The sequence below is a fragment of the Erpetoichthys calabaricus genome, chromosome 9 (genome assembly GCF_900747795.2).
Source record: "Erpetoichthys calabaricus chromosome 9, fErpCal1.3, whole genome shotgun sequence".
Taxonomy (NCBI): Eukaryota; Metazoa; Chordata; class Cladistia; order Polypteriformes; family Polypteridae; genus Erpetoichthys; species Erpetoichthys calabaricus.
The window spans coordinates 35,056,555-35,075,587 of record NC_041402.2 but is presented as its reverse complement, the minus strand read 5'-3'; the positions used below and the strand labels follow the sequence as shown (position 1 = coordinate 35,075,587).

At 40.3% G+C, this 19,033-nt stretch overlaps 1 protein-coding gene across 3 annotated transcripts in view; it reads left to right on the top strand.

Moving 5' to 3' along the window:
• tox3 (TOX high mobility group box family member 3) overlaps nt 1-8,259 on the top strand; it is a 123,461-nt gene extending 115,202 nt beyond the window's left edge. For all 3 annotated transcript variants that reach the window (XM_028809285.2, XM_028809284.2, XM_028809280.2), the window contains 3 exons: nt 1,094-1,321; nt 5,468-5,548; nt 5,959-8,259. In XM_028809285.2, coding sequence (XP_028665118.1) covers nt 1,094-1,321; nt 5,468-5,548; nt 5,959-6,669 — 1,020 coding nt within the window. In that variant the 3' untranslated portion in view covers nt 6,670-8,259. The remainder of the gene's footprint in view (nt 1-1,093; nt 1,322-5,467; nt 5,549-5,958) is intronic.
• The last annotated feature ends 10,774 nt before the right edge of the window (nt 8,260-19,033 follow it).

Below are 19,033 nucleotides of genomic sequence, written 5' to 3'. Positions count from 1 at the left end.
ACATTTGTAGTCTGAATCACAATCTGATTGTATGGGTGGTTACCTACCAGGTAACGCTTGTGGTTGGTCTGCAAGTCAGCAAACATCTGCCACGGTGCCCTCTTCAGTTGCGAGAAGCAGATCATAGAATGTTGCATAGTTTACTGTCAAATAATGCAAAGAGTACGCGACACGTGTTTCGCCCTAATTCTGGGCTCATCAGACGTACACATTCACTGCACCCCCTCTCGGGGATCGAACCTTGGACGTCAGCGAGTGTGTACGCCTGATGAGCCCAGAATTAGGGTGAAACGCGTGTCGCATGCTCTTTGCATTATTTGACAGTAAACTATGCAATATACTATATACTGTATGTGTATATATGAAAATGTTAGTTATTTTCACGCTGAAAAGGAAAGCATGTAAAAGATGCAACATTTTGGTTGTATAGCTTTCATCAGGTGTGCAACTGAATATGCAAAAAGCAGGTATCTAATGTAGGAAGCAGAACAAAGCCATGGCAGATAAAAGGATAAGGAGAAAGTAGGTGTGAAAAGTTACCATTAGAGAACATGAATGGGGAGATTAAAACGTTTGTCAGTCATTAAGACCTGAAGAAATATGTGATGCTTAAGTTGAGAAATATCATTTTGGTTATGATAAAGGGAAGTGAAGTGTTCTACTATAGGCTTTGTGAGATCTTTGATCTCAACACCTCAGATTTGCTCTCTGAAATGGTCTGCTAGTTCTCTCTCTCTCTCGCAAGACATATCCTGATCTCCAATGACAAGTTCAGATTTGTTAGACAAATACGTGATACTCAGATAAATCATTGAACACCCCTTTTGTTCAAGTCCACTGTGCACAATCCAAGCAAATCATATTGCCATTTTGCCTGCTGAAGTGAATGATAGGATTTATACTATTTGTATTAATACTAGTACCTTTTAACTGATTTGTTTCTGAATATTTACTCAGCCTTTATCTTTTTTTAAATATAGGTCATGAATACAAATGCAGAGAAGAAATAACAGTGTTGCCAAATTTTACGACACTATTTGTCCATTTTAGTAATTCATTTTCTCAAGTGTGCATTTGTTATTTTTTCTCTTAGATGATTGGTGAGAAAAGACCTGCGCCTGATTCTGGAAAAAAACCCAAGACTCCCAAAAAGAAGAAAAAAAAAGACCCAAATGAGCCACAAAAACCAGTCTCTGCCTATGCACTCTTCTTTAGAGACACACAGGCAGCCATCAAAGGACAAAATCCAAATGCAACCTTTGGAGAAGTTTCTAAGATTGTTGCATCTATGTGGGATGGCTTAGGAGAAGAACAAAAGCAGGTAATATTAAAGGTGGTTTGAGGGGCTTCTCACTGATGATGTTGGCTTGTTTACCATGTCCACAGTAAATTACAACTTAAATTCAAAGTCTACCAGGCATATTCAAATAAATAGTATTTATTAAAATTAACGCAGAATGAATATTGTTTTATGCTATCAATGTCATGAATGTCGAAAATGAAATACATGTTTAAAAACAAGAATAACTGTGAACAAAAACAGATTAAAAACCTGAAGAGGACCATCATCTGATGCTCTCTGAAATAAACGAGAAAGCTGGACTTTATTTACAAACTAAACAAAGTTGAATCTTTCTATAAAATGCCTGTTGTTATTGCTAACAAAACCATACCATTCACAAACCTTTATTATGCCTAAAGAACATTCATAGTTTTGACATATTTTACATTTCGATACATTAATTTATTTGAAACTTTTATCAATTGCATAGTTCAGCAGTTGGGGGGACAGGTAGGGTTAAATGAGATGTCAGTCAGTAGACAGCATTGAACCAGCAGCCATTTGGTTTATATTCTACACTGCTTTGTCAAAAATTAAGTTTAGTGCTGCCTCATGTACCAGCATGTAAACCAAATGGGTTACCAAAAACTATTTCAATTAATCTACATTGAAAACAAAAGATTTTCGCTATCACATTTAAACATTCAGGAGATGTGCCATAAATAAAAAAGCATGCACACACAAGACCCCATAAATGTCTCTCTTTCACTTTGTTATACTGTAGAAAGAGTGACACCTAATCAGTTGAGTGCTTTGATGTGCAGTGTGCGAGAAGGACCAGGAGTTGAGTGTTGTGTATGCAGAGTGACGTTTATTGATGGCAGAAATGCTTTTGGAATTTTTCCCAAATTGAGTGGAGCACAGAAAATATTTGAGTGTTAGGCTCTTTGTTTTCGACAAACAAGTCAAGATGCAAATGCACCAACAATGCCATGTCCACTATGTACAGTATAATGAAGTTGGCAGAGGTCAGAATAAGAAGAGATCTTAAGGAAATACACATCATCATGTAACAAATTGCTACATATACTGTAGTAGAGCTGCTAGCTCAAGTGCTCTTTAATGGTGTAAAAATATTTTGCATTACAAAAACAGATGGCATTATGAAAACCCACTTACTGACTGCCCTTGACCACAGAGTGTAGCCAACACTTGACGCCACTAGTGGCACTCAGTGAATGAGAAGACATATACTTGAGAGAATAGTATGACATTTTCAAAACTGCTTAATTTGACGTGTTCAGAGATATAATCAGTGCGCTTGCATGCACTTTAATAATTAATTAATTCACAGACACCTGGTTTCTAAAATGTCATGTAAACCCTTATTCTGGTTAGACAAATCAGGTTATTGGGCTCTGAGAAACCCGGTTAACAGACCTACTGTAGACTTCCCCCTTGAGTAACCCAATTATTGGGCCATAAAAACCTTAACCGGGTTATAGGTAAGGATTTTATAGTCTGTGCATGTCTGTTGAACTCTTTTCACCTGCTTAGATTCACACACGCTTCCTTCAGCCACAGTTTGAAATGTCCGCAAGATAAATTTCCTGAGGCAAATGCTTGAGCGATTGCATTATTTCTTTTCTATTTGAAATAATCTTTCTCAATATTTCAGTGATCAATGAATTTATGTTGATGAGCTGAACTCTCAATGCTAAGCTCAGAGGCACAATCTTGAAAAAAGTAGGGTAATGTGTGAAAAGTAATGTGCATTCAGTTTTTTTTTTTTTTTTTTTTTTTTTTTTTTTTAAAGTAGCACATAACTTAATGCAATAATTATTTTATTGATGTAAAAATACCTGCATTATTATCACAGCAGTACTGGGTGTAAGGCAGGAAGCACACTTACTGGGTCATTTGCAAGACTTAGTTGCACAACCAAGCAGAAGAGTGTGCTGCTTGTAGTCCAGTAACAGAAACATATTAATAAAGTGTCAGCTATTTATTTTTAGATAGATAGATAGATACTTTATTAATCCCCAAGGGGAAATTCACATACTCCAGCAGCAGCATACTGATAAAAACAATATTAATTAAAGAGTGATAAAAATGCAGTGCAAGTTAAAAAATGCAAGGTGGAGAGTGCGAGGCAGGTGTAACAGTCGATAACATTGTATAATATTACCATTTATTATCCCACCCTCCCCACCGTGGAATTAAAGAGTCGCATGGTGTGGGGGAGGAACGATCTCCTCAGTCTGTCAGTGGAGCAGGACAGTGACAGCAGTCTGTCGCTGAAGCTGCTCCTCTGTCTGGAGATAATACTGTTCAGTGGATGCAGTGGATTCTCCATGATTGACAGGAGCCTGTTCAACGCCCGTCGCTCTGCCACAGATGTCAGACTGTCCAGCTCCATGCCTACAATAGAGTCTGCCTTCCTCACCAGTTTGTCTAAGCGTGAGGCGTCCCTCTTCTTTATGCTGCCTCCCCAGCACACCACCACGTAGAAGAGGGCGCTCGCCACAACCGTCTGATAGAACATCTGCAGCATCTTATTGCAGATGTTGAAAGACGGCAGCCTTCTAAGGAAGTATAGTCGGCTATGTCCTCTCTTGCACAGAGCATCAGTATTGGCAGTCCAGTCCAGTTTATCATCCAGCTGCACTCCCAGGTATTTATAGGTCTGCACCCTCTGCACACAGTCACCTCTGATAATCACGGGGTCCATGAGGGGCCTGGGCCTCCTAAAATCCACCACCAGCTATTTGATTTTGCTGGTGTTCAGTTGTAGGTGGTGTATATAGGTTGAACAGGACCGGAGAAAGTACAGTCCCCTGCGGCGCTCCTGTGCTGCTGACCACAATGTCAGACCTGCAGTTTCCGAGACACAAATACTGAAGTCTGTCTGTAAGATAGTCCATGATCCATGCCACCAGGTATGAATCTACTCCCATCTCTGTCAGCTTGTCCCTAAGGAGCAGAGGTTGGATGGTGTTGAAGGCACTAGAGAAGTCCAGAAACATAATACTTATTGCACCACTGCCTCTGTCCAAGTGGGAGAGTGATCGGTGTAGCATGTAGATGATGGCATCCTCCGCTCCCACCTTCTCCTGGTATGTGAACTGCAGAGGGTCAAGGGCGTGGCGGACCTGTGGCCTCAGGTGTTGAAGCAGCAGCCGCTCCATGGTCTTCATCACATGTGACATCAGGGCGACAGGCCTGAAGTCATTCAGCTCACCAAGACGTGATACCTTTGGGACTGGGGTGATGCAAGATGTTTTCCAAAGCCTTGGGACTCTCCTCTGTTCCAGGCTCAGGTTGAAGATGCGCTGTAGAGGACTCCTCATCTACTTTATAGATGTATTGAAGCCGTGTGATTGGGTGATGCAGTGGGCAGTATTCATATTGCAAATCTTTGGAGGCTCAGCAGGAGAGTGTATAAAGGGAATGTATGATATTTACTTTAGAGTAAATAAAAAAAGTAATTTTTTTTTTTTATAAATATATCACAGGCATCATGCTTATTTTCAAATTCTCGGTGGCTGTTGGTGACATTTAACTCTGCTTCAGCATCATTAAACTGCACAAAATATTCTGCCAAAGGAAAATTCTAGAAGATTACTTGTGCATGTAAATACGGATATTTAAGAAACCAAGTTACTTACCTTATCCCAGTTATGTGTGAGTATGTAAATGCACACAATGATGCCAGAAGTATACATTTATCATGTTAAGTGTTTAACACTCGATCTTAGAAAGAATGTTTTAAATGCTTACTTGCATTTACAGTTCTAAAACGTGAGATAGAAGTACTAGAGTCATATTTGTCTATTTAAATGGACAGCAACATGAAAGCTATGTGCTTGGTTTCAACTGTACATGGTTATGTTCTGAATTTTGTCCTGGCAAACTGTCTTTCATCTTGTTTGATGCCAGCTCACTTCCACCCTGTGTAAGAATGAATAAATGTGATTAGTCTGCTTCAGGCAAAATCCTTTCATGCACTCCAATGAAACATACAGTAGTCCAGTCCATTCCAGCCAAAGCTGAGTAGCGCTGCCTGTCTGAGCACCCAGCTCAGGGAACAGATGCACTTCTACATGACCTTGTTAATGCTAAAGACTTTATCTGTGTTATTCATCTATATTGTTGTTGTTTTTTTTGTTTTTTTTTCCCTCATAGATCTACAAAAGTAAAACCGAAGCAGCCAAGAAAGAGTATCTGAAAGCCCTGGCAGCCTACCGAGCCAGTCTTGTGTCCAAGGTGAGTAGTCTCAGAGTGCTAATATAACTTGTGTGGGGCACATCTGGTGAGCTCTGTGTTTTCACAGTGTTTCAGTGTAGATACTTGGCATGTGGGTGTGTCAGCCTCTTAAGCTTCAGTTGTTTTGTAAAGCCTAGTCTTTTATCTTCCATATATTACTAAATTGTCTACTTTGGAGATGTTTGCTCTGCATTGTCTTTCCCCATGGAGTGTTTCTCCCACTCCAGCACTGTATACTATCTACTTTACTCATAGGAATTTCAAAAATATGCTGAAAAATACATATTAAAAAAGGAAATTAAATATACAGTTAGTATAATAAAGAGACTGGTTGAAAGTGTCCTCCTACAGTAAATTGTGTTGTTTTTCATTTTGGTGCCACTTTCTGAAATTAAAATCTCATCTCCCAGGCTGCTGCAGAGTCTGCCGAGGCACAAACCATACGTTCAGTCCAACAAACCCTGGCTTCAACCAACTTATCCCCATCTCTCATCTTGAGTGCCCCAATGTCACAGCACCCATCGGTATCTGCTACAGCACAGGTGCTCCAGCAGGCACTCCCAAGAGCTATTGCACCAAAACCACTCCAAATGAGACTGTCCGGTAACCAGATGGTGAGCTCTACCAGTGTGGGCCCTCCCAGCATGCCATCAAGCATTTCAACAACCCTGATGAGCTCCATGGGGGCGCCAATGGTGGCATCGCCTTCTGGTACATCGCAGCTGAGCCCTTCCATGCAGCCACCTCAGCTGCAGCACTTGCAACAGCAGCACATTCAGCTGCAACAGCAGATGCACCACCAGCAGATCCAGCAGCACATGCAGCAGCAGCACTTCCAGCACCACCTCCAGCAGCAGCTTCAGCAGCACATGCACCAGCAGCAAATGCAACAACAGTTGCAGCACATGCAGATGCAGCAGATGCACCAGCAGCAGATGCAGCAGCTCCAGCAGACACAGCCCCCGCAGCGGCAGCCATCGCCTTTACAGCAGTCCTCTGAAACGGCACAGCCACCATCGGGCACAGCTCAGATCAACGGGCCACTGGGCAGTCCACAGAATGGTGCACAGATACAGGCCCAGGCCCAAAGTCAAGTACTGTCACAGGTCAGCATCTTCTAAGCCACAGGAGAAAGGTCAAAGTATCAGCCAGGTTATTTTTCTATGTTGCACTTAAAAAGTGTGTTTAAAAAAAAAAAAAAAAAAAAAAAAAAAAGCAGATAAACATTTTACTGCGCCCCTGGTTTTAATGGATTTACTGGGACGGACATTGAAGAAAGAAATCCATTGATATGAATATTTCTTGTCTATAAAATAGGCAGTGTAAAAAATCCCACTTTGCGAGTCTGGGATTTACTAATGAGCAGTTTGGGTGCGTGGCACCTGGGAAGTGGACATGGTCACTTTAAGGCTTTCTTTTTTTTTAATTTAATGTCAAAGCTTTATTCAATAGGTTTTCGGAACCTTACTGCTCAACAACCTGAAAAGATAAATGAATTGTGCCTGGAAGAACTGGAATACCTATTGGTTGTCCAATGTGATGGACTAGGAGCTCAGGACAAAAGATGGATGGTTGAATATTTGACTCTTCCATAAAGAAGAGTGCTTTCTGGTGGACTTGAAACTCTGGAGATGAGGTTGACCAATGTTGTGCATTAGTCTCACTCCACTGTACATGGCCAAACAGAACACTTGAAGGTGGTCTTGCACTGAACTTTGAAATTCATTTATTTTTATTTTTGTAAGTATACTTGTATGTTCTATTTTGTGTAGACTCCAGCAGCGTTGGCTGGCCATTGTTCTCTGAATGGCTTGAAGTGTGCAGACTTCCAGTCAGTTAGATATCCATCCTACTGTGCAACTGGGCCAATGGTGAGTGTCTAACCTGGACTCCAGACTCAAAACTGTGAACGTAACTGATTGTAGTTACCAGAGAGGAAGAAATGACTGATTCAAGTCTTTGGTGAGACTTTCTGGAATGACACAAATTTGATGCGTATATGTCGCACAAGTCGAGCCCTTCCAGCATCTGTCTAGTACCTCAGAATTGTATGCTCTCTCATAAAATGTTTATATATATTTTTTTCATGTAAATGAAATATTTTATGGAAGAAAGTGTTAATCACTGACTGTAGTCTACGGATTTCATGCTTAATGTATTTTTTAAAACAAAGACACTAGAACAAGTGCAGGATCTGCAGCGCCTAGCGCCCAGTGTGCAAAGGATACTTTTCAGTAAGTTGTATATTTTTCTTTTTCTTTTCATATCATATGATGTAAAGATTTCATATGTGAGGCTTTAATGTAAACATTTATACATCACATTGTGTGTTTCTGCTGTTTTATACTTTTTTATGAGTTTCAATAGCAGCAAATGAGTTCTTTGTATTTTGCTTAACAAAAAAAATTTTCCTTTATTTTATTTTTTTTAACTTGATTTAGAATAAATACATTTCATTTAAAAAAAAAAAAAAAAAAAAAGCGGTTACTAGAAAAACATTTTTATTTATTATTGTGATTTGTACTTTTTTTTCCTTTTGCGTAATGAAGTCTGCCTGCCTTTGTCATCAGTTGATTCTGAAATATTGCAGTTTGAAGCATCACAAGAGAGCTCTGCTCCTAATTCTGAAGAACAAACGTTGCAAAGAAAACAAGCAATTATTTGTATTTATATAAAAAAAAAGGTAATAAAATAAACCAATTTGTACCTCTTATGTATCCTGTTTGCCGTTTTCTAATGATTGAAATATGCAATGTTTTGTTTAAATGTTTGTATGTGTTGTACGTTCACAAAAATATGTTGTTTTAGGTTATAGTTGTTACTCAGTTTTGCAGTTTACAGAATTTCCTTTTTTTGATATCTACATTATGTGCTGGAGGCCATGCCAAATTCCAGCTCCCTTTGCTTCTTATTCAGTCCTAAGTCTGTCATTAAGCCTCTTCTAAAACAGTCCCTCAGCCATGTCTAAATGTTTTGCTCACTGGGATGGGGTGTGGGGGGTTGGGGAAAACCAACACAAAGCAAACATTGATTATCATAAAGCTGCAGGCCACGTGACCAGAGAATGGGGGTGGGGGTGGGGTGGGGTGCCTATCACTGTTGCCTGAAATCAGTGCTGCCATTCTGTAGCATTCTGGACATCATTCTACCCCCCCCCCTTTTTTTTCAGTGATGCCCCGGACAGTTATGACCACTTTGTATAGGTGAATAATTGTAGCATTTGGCCTGGAAGAGGCTGCAGTGAAGAGGTCTGCAGACAGTGAAAAAAAAGTGCAAATAAACACTGGCAACAGTGTTAAACCGCTTATGATAAGATGAAAATTAAAAACAGCAAGTGTTGTGCATGACTTGAATGTTAATTAGAGGTACACCACAATTGTTACGGTAGGTGTCCATGGCTACCAGGCGCAGGACTTAAAAAAAAAAAAAAAAACAACACAAAGTAACGAGGCGCAGGGAAATGGCAATTACTATTCTGAACAGATTTATGCTGAAGGGTATTAATAATGCATGATGCTCTTGTTATTGCAAAACCCTTTAACATTTGTGTTTCACTGTGTACAAATATTTAACAGCAAGGACTGCCTTTCTGGGGCTGCTTAGTAAAAGGCTGCATGTATGTTTTCAGTGTTTGGCGCAGTGTGGCTAGAGCTACAAAACAAACATGCACAAGATGGTAAAATAATGAGGGCTGGGAAAAGGAGGGTGGAAGAGGCTCCAACATTTAGGTCATAAGAGAACGCACAGGCCTGCTTTTTTTTTCTTTTTTTTTTTTCCTCTTCCATTTTGTAACTTGCTTTATCCATTTTAGGGTTATGGAAGCTTATGCTCATTTTAGCTGCATTGTGCACAAACCCTGAAATATAGCTTCAGTGCCCATAGACATGAATAACTTTAGGGTGTGAGGACAATCGGAGCACCCAGACAATAATCCATGCAGTCAGGAAGAGAATATGCCAGCCTCATAGAGTAAGGGGCTTAAACCTAGGCCGTTAACATGTTAAGGCAGTAGAGTGAATCACTCTGCAACCATGTTGCCCTCCTCCCGTCTTTAATTCAACAACACAAGGAGTCCTATTTTAATTGGAAGGGGTAAACATACAGGTGGGCTTTGGCTAAGAGAATAGTTCAAGAGTAACTGTTATTGCTGCCTCCTGTTGAAGTGTGCCTGATGTTTATAAAATTCTGATTAGGATAACAGATTCTTTACTAGAAAATGAGCAGACACTATTTTGATTTAATGGTTTGGGGATGGGTTGGAATCGACATTGGATCAAAAATCAATACATGGCATCAGTTTTAGATGCAAATTAAAGGAAAACAAAAGCAGGCTTGTCAAAAGTGTTGTCTTTGCACTCGCTGCCTTGCAGTTTGGGTCTTTGAAGAGGTGCTCTTATGCCTCGTATTGCTACAGAATGTTTATCAAATATTGGAGGAAATTAAATTCAGGTTATAGATAAAACATTGTGTCAAGTAATGGATTTCTTACAACTAATGTACAACTCCTCTCTAATACTGACTTCAGTCTTTTCTGTTTTTCATAACACTTTACAAAAGGAGCTTTCTGTAGTGCATCTAATAGTCACTTATTGCTATGTAACACATGCCCAAAGCCTTTAAGGTTTTGTTACAGAGCAGGAAGTGGCTAATGGATGAATTATAGCTATCTCCTATTTTAAAGTATCATTAGAGCTTTGTAAGTTTATAAAGACCAAAGAAATTGCTTGCTAAAGCTATGTTAAATTGGAATAATTCACCAAAGGATGCACATAGGTAACCCCATTCTAAATTATTACCCAGTTTTTCTTACCCAGAGTTGTGAAGACTTGACACATAGCCATGCCCCAAAGGAATCTGAATGGATGGATGGATGGATGGATGGATAGATAGATACTTTATTAATCCCAAGGGGAAATTCACAAAAAAAAATATCTACATAAAATAAAGTGATAGGAGTGATCAATAAAAAAGAGAAAAATAAAAGTAGAAAAATAAAGTCGTACACGGAGCTGCTGAAAAGGCTGCCACTCTCGGCGGCGCCTGAGTCATCAATGATGCCAGTCCTTTATAGTGCACAGTTACATACACTCACCCACTTTGAGATTAAGGAATAGAGAAATGTTGGCCTTCTGTGGGGATATCATCTGGAAGTGGAAGGAGTACTTTGAGAAAGCCCTGTGCCTGGTAGACATGCCCTCTTCAAAGAAGGCAGCACTGTAAGCATTTGGTTGGTTTGGCTCAGTGCTGAAGGCTAAGGCGCATAAGAAATCTGACAACTGAGAACAGACTGTTCAGTCCATCAAGCTCATTTATTTAGCTAGGTGGTTCCCATACTCTGCCCTGGGGACTCCCTGTGGCTGCAGGTGTTTGTTCCAACCAACTTCCATTTTTCATTGGACTCCTAGCCTAATTAAGTGAATCATTATTTCTCAGTTTCTGTGTTTTGGAGTCAATGTAGAAATTATAAAACTAAGCTTGGCAGGTTTTTATTAAAATGTACTAAGCATTTATTTGGGGAATGTGTAGTTTTTTTTTTCTGTTAACAATATTTTCATCCTAATTTTCATTCTGCTTTTCCAGGTATTCTGATTATTTAATTCATTATTTACTAATTAGAGGGTCCGACTCTGAAGTAGTTGCGGCTTTCATCATCCTGCTGCACTGAGTGTTTCTTATTGTCACTATTAGGGTTAAATGAAAGTAGCAAACTATACACGAAAAGGGGAAATAATAGGAAAACAACAAAAGATTGTAGCATTTATAGCTTTAGAGAAAAAAATATTTCTAAATGTCTTATAAATGTAAAAAACATACTGTTATGCTTTTCTGAATGCAGAATACAAGAAGGGGGAAAAAAAGACCAGCTAAGTAAATGAAATCCGTTGTTGTTATCACTGATTGCGAATCTGGTTGGATCAAAAACTTTCAGCCACAGGGAGCCCCCAGGACTGAGTTTGGGAACCATTGGTTTAGCTAATAGCTAAGCTGCCTCAATAGCTCATCCAGATTCTTCTCATAAGTTATTAGGTTTCTGCTTGAACTTCATGTCTCAGCAGTTTGTTCCGGATTCCTACAACTTTGAAAGATGTGCTTCCTGGCTTCAGTCCTTAATGCCCTTCCTGGTAATTTCCACTGGTGTCCTCGAGGACATGATTCACCATTGAGATGAATGAGTTCTGCTTTATCATTGCATTTTAGAATATTGAAGACCTGGATTAGGTCCTCCTCTGCTTGAGACCAAACAGGCTTAAATCTGTGCCTCTGTCAGAGTACAGTAGGGCTGTCAAATTATATAAAAATTAGGGTTTGATTACTCATATTAAAATATATTTGAACATAGGTTCAACATTCTAGTGTGATTAAGTGAACATTTGTACTCCATGTGTCTTATTATTATTTTTGCTTTTCTGCTTGGCATGCATGTGCAAAGCATAGAACGCTTAAGAGTCATACGCTGACACCGCTTTCAATTGGAAAACTCATCACTTCACAAAAATAAGATTTTCTGTGAAAGGAAAGTGATATCATTAAAGAGAAAAGTAGAACCGGGACACATCACATGCCTGTAATGCATGCATGAAACCTATACAGAATCATTCCTGTTTACTTGAATACAGTATGTTAAACACACTTGTTACTTTAGTCCTCCCGCACCTTTCCCTCTCCTCCAGCCCCTTGCTCCACTTTGTGATTTATGGGTGCAAAATATGTGAAGTTGGTGCCCATTTATGTTTATTTTACAGAAGATGAGGCATGATAAGTTGAGTTGTTTTACAAATGGAGTTTCTGAATGGACTAAATGTTGCATTGTAACAATCTTAAAGGTACCCCCCCCCACACCCCCCTATATTTTTTAATTTGGTAAACACTTTATTAAGAGCAACTTAGCTACTAGGTTAAAAAAAATACCTAGCAAAATTTAAAACAAGTTGCAAGAAGCGGAGATTTATCATTTAAAAATAAAAAATAAATAAAACAGCTTGTGGAAGGTAAATGAAGTGTGTAGAAAAGCTGGATTTAATATATTTGTAGAGCGGAGTGCCAGTAAAGATTGACGGTGGGTGTCCAGTGGTCAAAGAGTAACATACAGGATAAAACTAAGCAGGATTCTTTCCCACTTTGCAGATTCAGCAAAAATTTAACACACACAACCTTAATATTTATTTTTCATTGCACCTTTGTTTTAGGATTGTGTTTTCTGCAGGTCTCTGGCTTAGCACATGTTGGTGTAATTTACTGACTTTCAAAATGCTCATTAAAATTGTGATTTTTAAAGTCGTTCTCATAATAAAAAGAAAATCAAAGTATGGCAGTTATTTCCCATTATGTTTGACAAGAAAGAAAAAACGCTTTGCTTAGCTACGATGAATGCAATAGCAAACCAGTTCAAGAGTGAAGCAGAAAAGGATCAGCACAACAACAATATTTTTATTATTGGACAAGTGTTTAAATCTGTCCATTTTAGAAATGACAATACAAATAAGCAGTTAAAAAGGATAAACGCTGATCATGGAAGTGATGTTCAAAACATCCAAAATACACAAGTATTGCAGCATAATGTGGCTGGAGTAAAACAAAATTAGTGTGAGGTAAAAATAAAGGATTGTCCTTTTTCAATCAAATGTCAGCCTTTGAATAAGTACTTTTTTCATATCGATTTGATTTATATTCGAGTAGTAATACTAGATCTGACAGCCCTAGGGCACGACATGTCCTTAATGGGATGCATCTGGTTGGTCTTCTCTTCACAGCTTCAAGTGCTGTTATGTCTTTCATTTAATGTGGTGACCAAAACTGCACACAATACTCCAGATGTGATCTCACTGGTACATTATATAGTCTGAGCACAAAGTCCTTTGATTTACATACAACAGTTTTTACTATATAACCTAATATTTTCCTTTTTAATAGCATCTTCCTTTTGTTGGGTCAAAGCTGTAGATATGGGGGAACTTCAGTCAGAATGGAGTGGAGGGTCTTGGTGGACCAATTAATTTAGTGTGACAGACTGTGGCGGCCTACTTCGTTGTGTGTTTTTTGTATTTTTAAGAAAAACTGCATCAAACGGTACACTTACATTACCACTGGAAAAGAAACACTAGCCAGTAGATACACATTTAATGCCATCCATTCATTATTGAACCCTCCTACTTCCATCCATCTGTACATCCATTTTCTAAACCCACTTGTCTAAAGCAGGGACATGTTTTAGGTATACAGGGAGCATCAGGCACAAAGCAGTAATTAGTCCAGGTGGAGTATTGATTCATTGCAATGCACACTAACTCATTGGAGTTTCCAATTCACCTTTGAGCAGTGGGAGGAGAACCAGAATACCTGAAGAAAACCACACACAGACATTGAGATGTTGTCCTGATATGATCCAATGGGACTTACTGTGGGCATACTTGTGTAAATTAGTGCCCTGTCTATGGCATATGTTGGGATTGCTCCCTGCTCACTGCCCCTTGGATGGAGTAGGTTTTGAAAATGAAAGGATGGGGAAAAAATGTGAAAGGTGCCATAGAACAAGATTGGTTGAAGTGGGGCGGTGGTTAGTGCTGGTCACTGCTCCAGGAGACTGGGTTCCAAGTCCTATCTGGTCAAAGTCTCTGTGCATTTTCTTTCAGTTGTCCTCCCCTGAAAACAAGCCACTTAGGCCGAAGCTGAGAATTATCACTATGTAATTGGGCTTGGGTGCCCTATAATGGATTAACGTCGCTGCCATGTGCACAGTGCAGCCAAAAAAAAAGTGTCCAGCTCCCTGGTGAGCTAAAATTGGACCAAACACATTCAGTAAATGGATGGAATGGGAAAGAGCCGTGTACCCATTACCTGAGTTCCATTCTCACCCTTTCGTGTGTACTCCTGACCATCTTTCTGTTCAGCGCTGCGAGTTTTGGCATATCGGCTTACAGGATTTACATGATCTGCACATTGTTGAGTGCAAGCAACCACCGTAACACCTTTATGCAAAACAGGTGTTGTTATGTGGGGGGGTTTGGTTGGAGTGTCAGTCCTTGATAAATTTTACAGTAGACACCTCTCACAGTGTAGAGGTGACAGTAAGGCCATCCTGTCCTCATCACTTACCCACATTAGCAGGTTTCTGTTACCCTACAAATGAAAATCACAGCTAGAATGGTTTCATGGCCTGGACATACAGTATGCGACTTGTACATGCTAAGATACTAGTAGTGGTAGACGTGAATTTTAATACCCCATAGACTGTAATTAATTAAACTTATAAAATTAGCCGTCCCCATCTTACATTCTACCAGAACTAGCTGGATAAATCTAGCTCAGTGGCAACTGTGGGGAAAAAATTTACTGAAAGTGTTTAATATCCTAAAATAAATCCAGTATTGTGATGTTGTCAGGTCTCGGTAGACATGGGACTTGCTCCATGTGCCCTTTAGTAGCAGAGCTGCAGGATGAATGCGCTTCAGTTGCTGTTTTTGATGCTTCATTGTGCACATTTATTGAGCCTCCAATGCAGGGATTTTTTATGGCTCACTTGTGCCCCCTGTGGCTGGTAATGTGAACACACTCTTTATAAACTGCCCAAGACGGATAAGACAGTTCCTAGTCAGGGTGTCTTAATTGTAGTTTGGGTGAACGCACAATGGTCTGCAAACCACAGCCACATTGTCATCTCAGGTGTGTGCCTTAATGTGCCTGTGCATTCCGGAAATCGCATACACTTGTAAATCGGCTTGGGAGGTTGTTCACTATCAAAAAGTGCAATCCTGTGGGCTGCCTCTGACTTTTGTGGTATTGTCTGTCTTATTGTAAAGATGGGTGGAGGTGGAGGAGGATGGCTTGACAGTGCAATTGACTTATCAGAATGACTGAAAATGCCAGGGCTTTACCAGTCAGCAAAACTGGGGCTACGAAACCTGCCACCTTTTAATTTTCACAGCTGTAAAGTGGCATTGTTTGTTCCAGAGACTCCCGGCACATCTGCCTGGCTCTGTTCTCTGTCCTCGTGGCAGTCCGCAACATTTTGGCTCCATCCCGGCCAAATTTTCTCCAGATGAACTTTTTGCAGAGTGACTGATTTCCACCTGACTCACTGAGTTTTCACCAGACAGATGGATTAAACGTCTCAGGTTTATCTGGGGGTCTTCTGCTGGTTGTGCTGAATAGGCTTTCATCTCATGAATGGCCAGTCCCCTCACAAAGTATTTCTCAGCACCTAACTTGTTCCAACCTTTTTCTGGCCCTTTGTTTGCCTTTTGTTTCACAACAGCTGTTATCATCGTTTCTGGTCAGCTGTGATTGCTGGAGGCAAAATCCGACCAGATGGTGTTTTGCTATGCATGAATGGAGAGTTAGGGGAGTCGGGAGTGAATAGGCCAAGATTGAATGGTGTCTATGCCGCACCTGCCTCCTCGACAGTGGAGTAGACAGTAGTGGAGGATGAGTTTGTTGGGGGGGGGGGTGGTGGGGGGGGGGGGGGGGGGGGGGGGGTTAGAGTGGACCCACCCTGGCCCGACGCTGCCACAAAGAAGGATGTGGTCACATGTGATCCGTCTTGCTGCTCTCCTGCTGCCATGGAAACAGGCAAGTGGGCAAAAGGCTCCTTCTGACGGGCTACTCCAGAGGAAAAGGGAGTATGGAGGGCAGGGGCAGATTCTGTAGCCGAGGAGAGCGAGCACTGCTGTTCCTTTGTTGGTGCAGTAAGTGACCAGCAGCATTTGACAAAGGACGTTGGGCCAGGCCTAGCCTTTTGGTGTAAGGTGGCACCCTCTCTGTTACAGCTATTTGAGAAGGTGACAATGGGGAGTGTGTGATTTAAAACCCAAGCCATCTCTAGACAACTTAAACTATGCTAGTGTTTCATTTCCAATCCAATCCAGCAAGTAGGGAGCTAATTAAAAATGTAGCAAATTGAAAATACCAAGAGTAAGATGAGATGTGTATATTATAAAAGCTGTTTGGTAGTATTGTTAGTATGGATCATGCACATTGAAGGATTCCTGCTGTCATTTAATTTCAACTTTTTTTTTTTTTTTTTAAGAACATCAGTTATGTGACAAACAAGAGGAGACCATTTAGTCCAGCGGTGTCCAACTCTGGTCCTGGTGGACAGCAGAGGCTGCAGGTTTTCATTCTAACCCATTTCCTATTCAGTGATCAGTTTTCACTGCTAATTAACTCCATTTCCCTTCATTTTAATAGCCCTGTTTTTAAGGATTCAGTTCTCTGAATTGATTCCTTTCTTCAATAAATGGCAGCCAAACAGAAATGAGACATGAAATGAGCCAACAGATGACTAGCTATAGTAAATTGGGGCTTCAAACTCCAACCACTTTTTTAACGAGAAACCGATTCTTACTGTTAAGTAAACCCGTTATTTAATTCCTTGGCTTGTTGCTGCTCTCATTCTGCCACAGCAGACATTTCCAAAACTGTTGATTTTCTGTTTTTTCTAAGAACACTGTCAAAATGTTTTGGTGACCTGAGCAGATTAACCTTACTGAGACCTTCACCTTTCTTTATTTTCAGAGACTGTGGTTAGTTGGTCATGTGGCCGCACGTTTTGTGTCTCATTATTGTTTGGCTGCTAATTAAGGGAAAACAAACAACAAAGAGGTCTGAGTCAAGTTAATTAAAACTGAGGCAAAAAAGTTCATTAGCAGCAAAAACTGGTCACTAATTAAGAAGATGGTTAGAATGAAAACCTGCAGTTATTGCAGCCCTCCAGGAGCAGAGTTGGACACCCCTGATTTAATCCATCAAGCTTGTTTGTTTAGGTAATGACTAAGCTAACTCAATTTCTCATGCAGGTCCTCCTTAAAGGTTATCCGGTTTCTGCTTCAACTCCATGCCTCAGTATTTTATTCCAGATTCCCTCAGCTGTTTGCGTAAAGAAGAGCTTATGTGTACAGGACTAGCGTTTGAAATTTTTTCATTCGTGTTAATTCTATGGGGTGCGTGGCACCTTAAACAGTTAATGATCACCGCCAGGCAGTAAAATTGGACCACTTATGACAGCCCAACTTATTCTCATTTGAAGTTTAGTTTCTTGGCTTTATTAAAGCCAAAGGTACCTGTTGATGCGTTTATACATTTGTTATCTTGTTGTACCGACTTCATACAGTTTAGAGCAAGAATGATGAAAGTGAAGCAGGAGTAGCCCGCAACAAAACGCCCGGCCACTAGAGAGTACACATTTACTCGTAAGACACCAATGTCCATGCACTCCACTTAACTCATTATACAGTCACAGGAAGTCCATGTCTGTTTTGGAGCATCTGACTCGAGGTGGTTGACTGATCCTGCAAAATATGGCAGGTAATTTTTGAGTGCACATTAGAACAATCTAGATGAAAACAGGTCATTGAGCCCAACAAGCTTGCCAGTCCTGTCTACTTAAATTTTACAAAATAACACCAAGTCAAGTTTCAAAAGTCCCTAAAGTCCTACTGCCTACTGCACTACTTAGTAGCTTATTTCATGTGTCCAAAGAAAACATCCTGATATATGTGTGAAATTTACCCTTAACAAGTAATTAACTTTGGAGTCCAGTTAAGAAAAGGATTTGGTTTGCATGAAAACCTACAGCCACATATTCAGGGTTGGGGTTGGACACTCCTGGAATGAACGACATCGTTCCCTTTACGACTCATGTCAAATGTCTAGGGGCTTCAGCTGTGGGTGAAGAGTATTTTTGAACAACAGGGTGGTTATGTCCTTGAAAAATCACTTATCCATTCAGTCATCCATTTTAGGTTGCACTCACATTTAATGTGAAGAAGCACCTACTGCAGTCGCCATGTCTGTCTGCTTGGTCCCAGTGGACTGACTTTGTTGAAATTTACTTGGCACTCTCATTCTTCAAGGAAATTCTTCAGGAAAGTTCCATTGTTTTAGACATATCTTGAATAAAGCGTGTTCTGCAAAGTTTTAAAAGTTCAAAACTTCCCACAGAAATGCAAACTTATCTGTCTTAAAACAAGGAAATAATTTGTGTGACTTCAAATAAATGGATTAGTTTACTGTTTCGGTCACTTTCACTTGTGTGTTTTGTATACAGTCCTACGCTGACCTACAGCTCCATTTTGGACCAGTCATTCATTCATACATCTGTCAGGAAGTGTATGGGTAATTGCAATTGAGTCTCTGTGGGTCTGGTGCGGGTCACCGGAACTCAAATATGAATTTCCAGTACGGAGTGGGACAAACCGATCAACTAGTCTCAGCGTCTACACACAGGGTCCATGTAAGGCTGTGTTTCTTAGCCTACTGGGTCACGCCACTGGTCAGTTGTGGCTTGCTGTTGCTGGTTTATGAGTGGATTGTGGGGGGGTCACCAAAGTCGGTTCTTCTCAACCACTCGGTTACAACCTAGGTTGCTGCCAGAATGTCATGGCTTGCTGTCATTGGGACGCTGCACAGTATGTTTCCCCATTTTACCAAGGGGAATTCCCGATCACACTCGTTTCACCAAGGGAATGGTTTGCAATTGCTGCTAGTGGG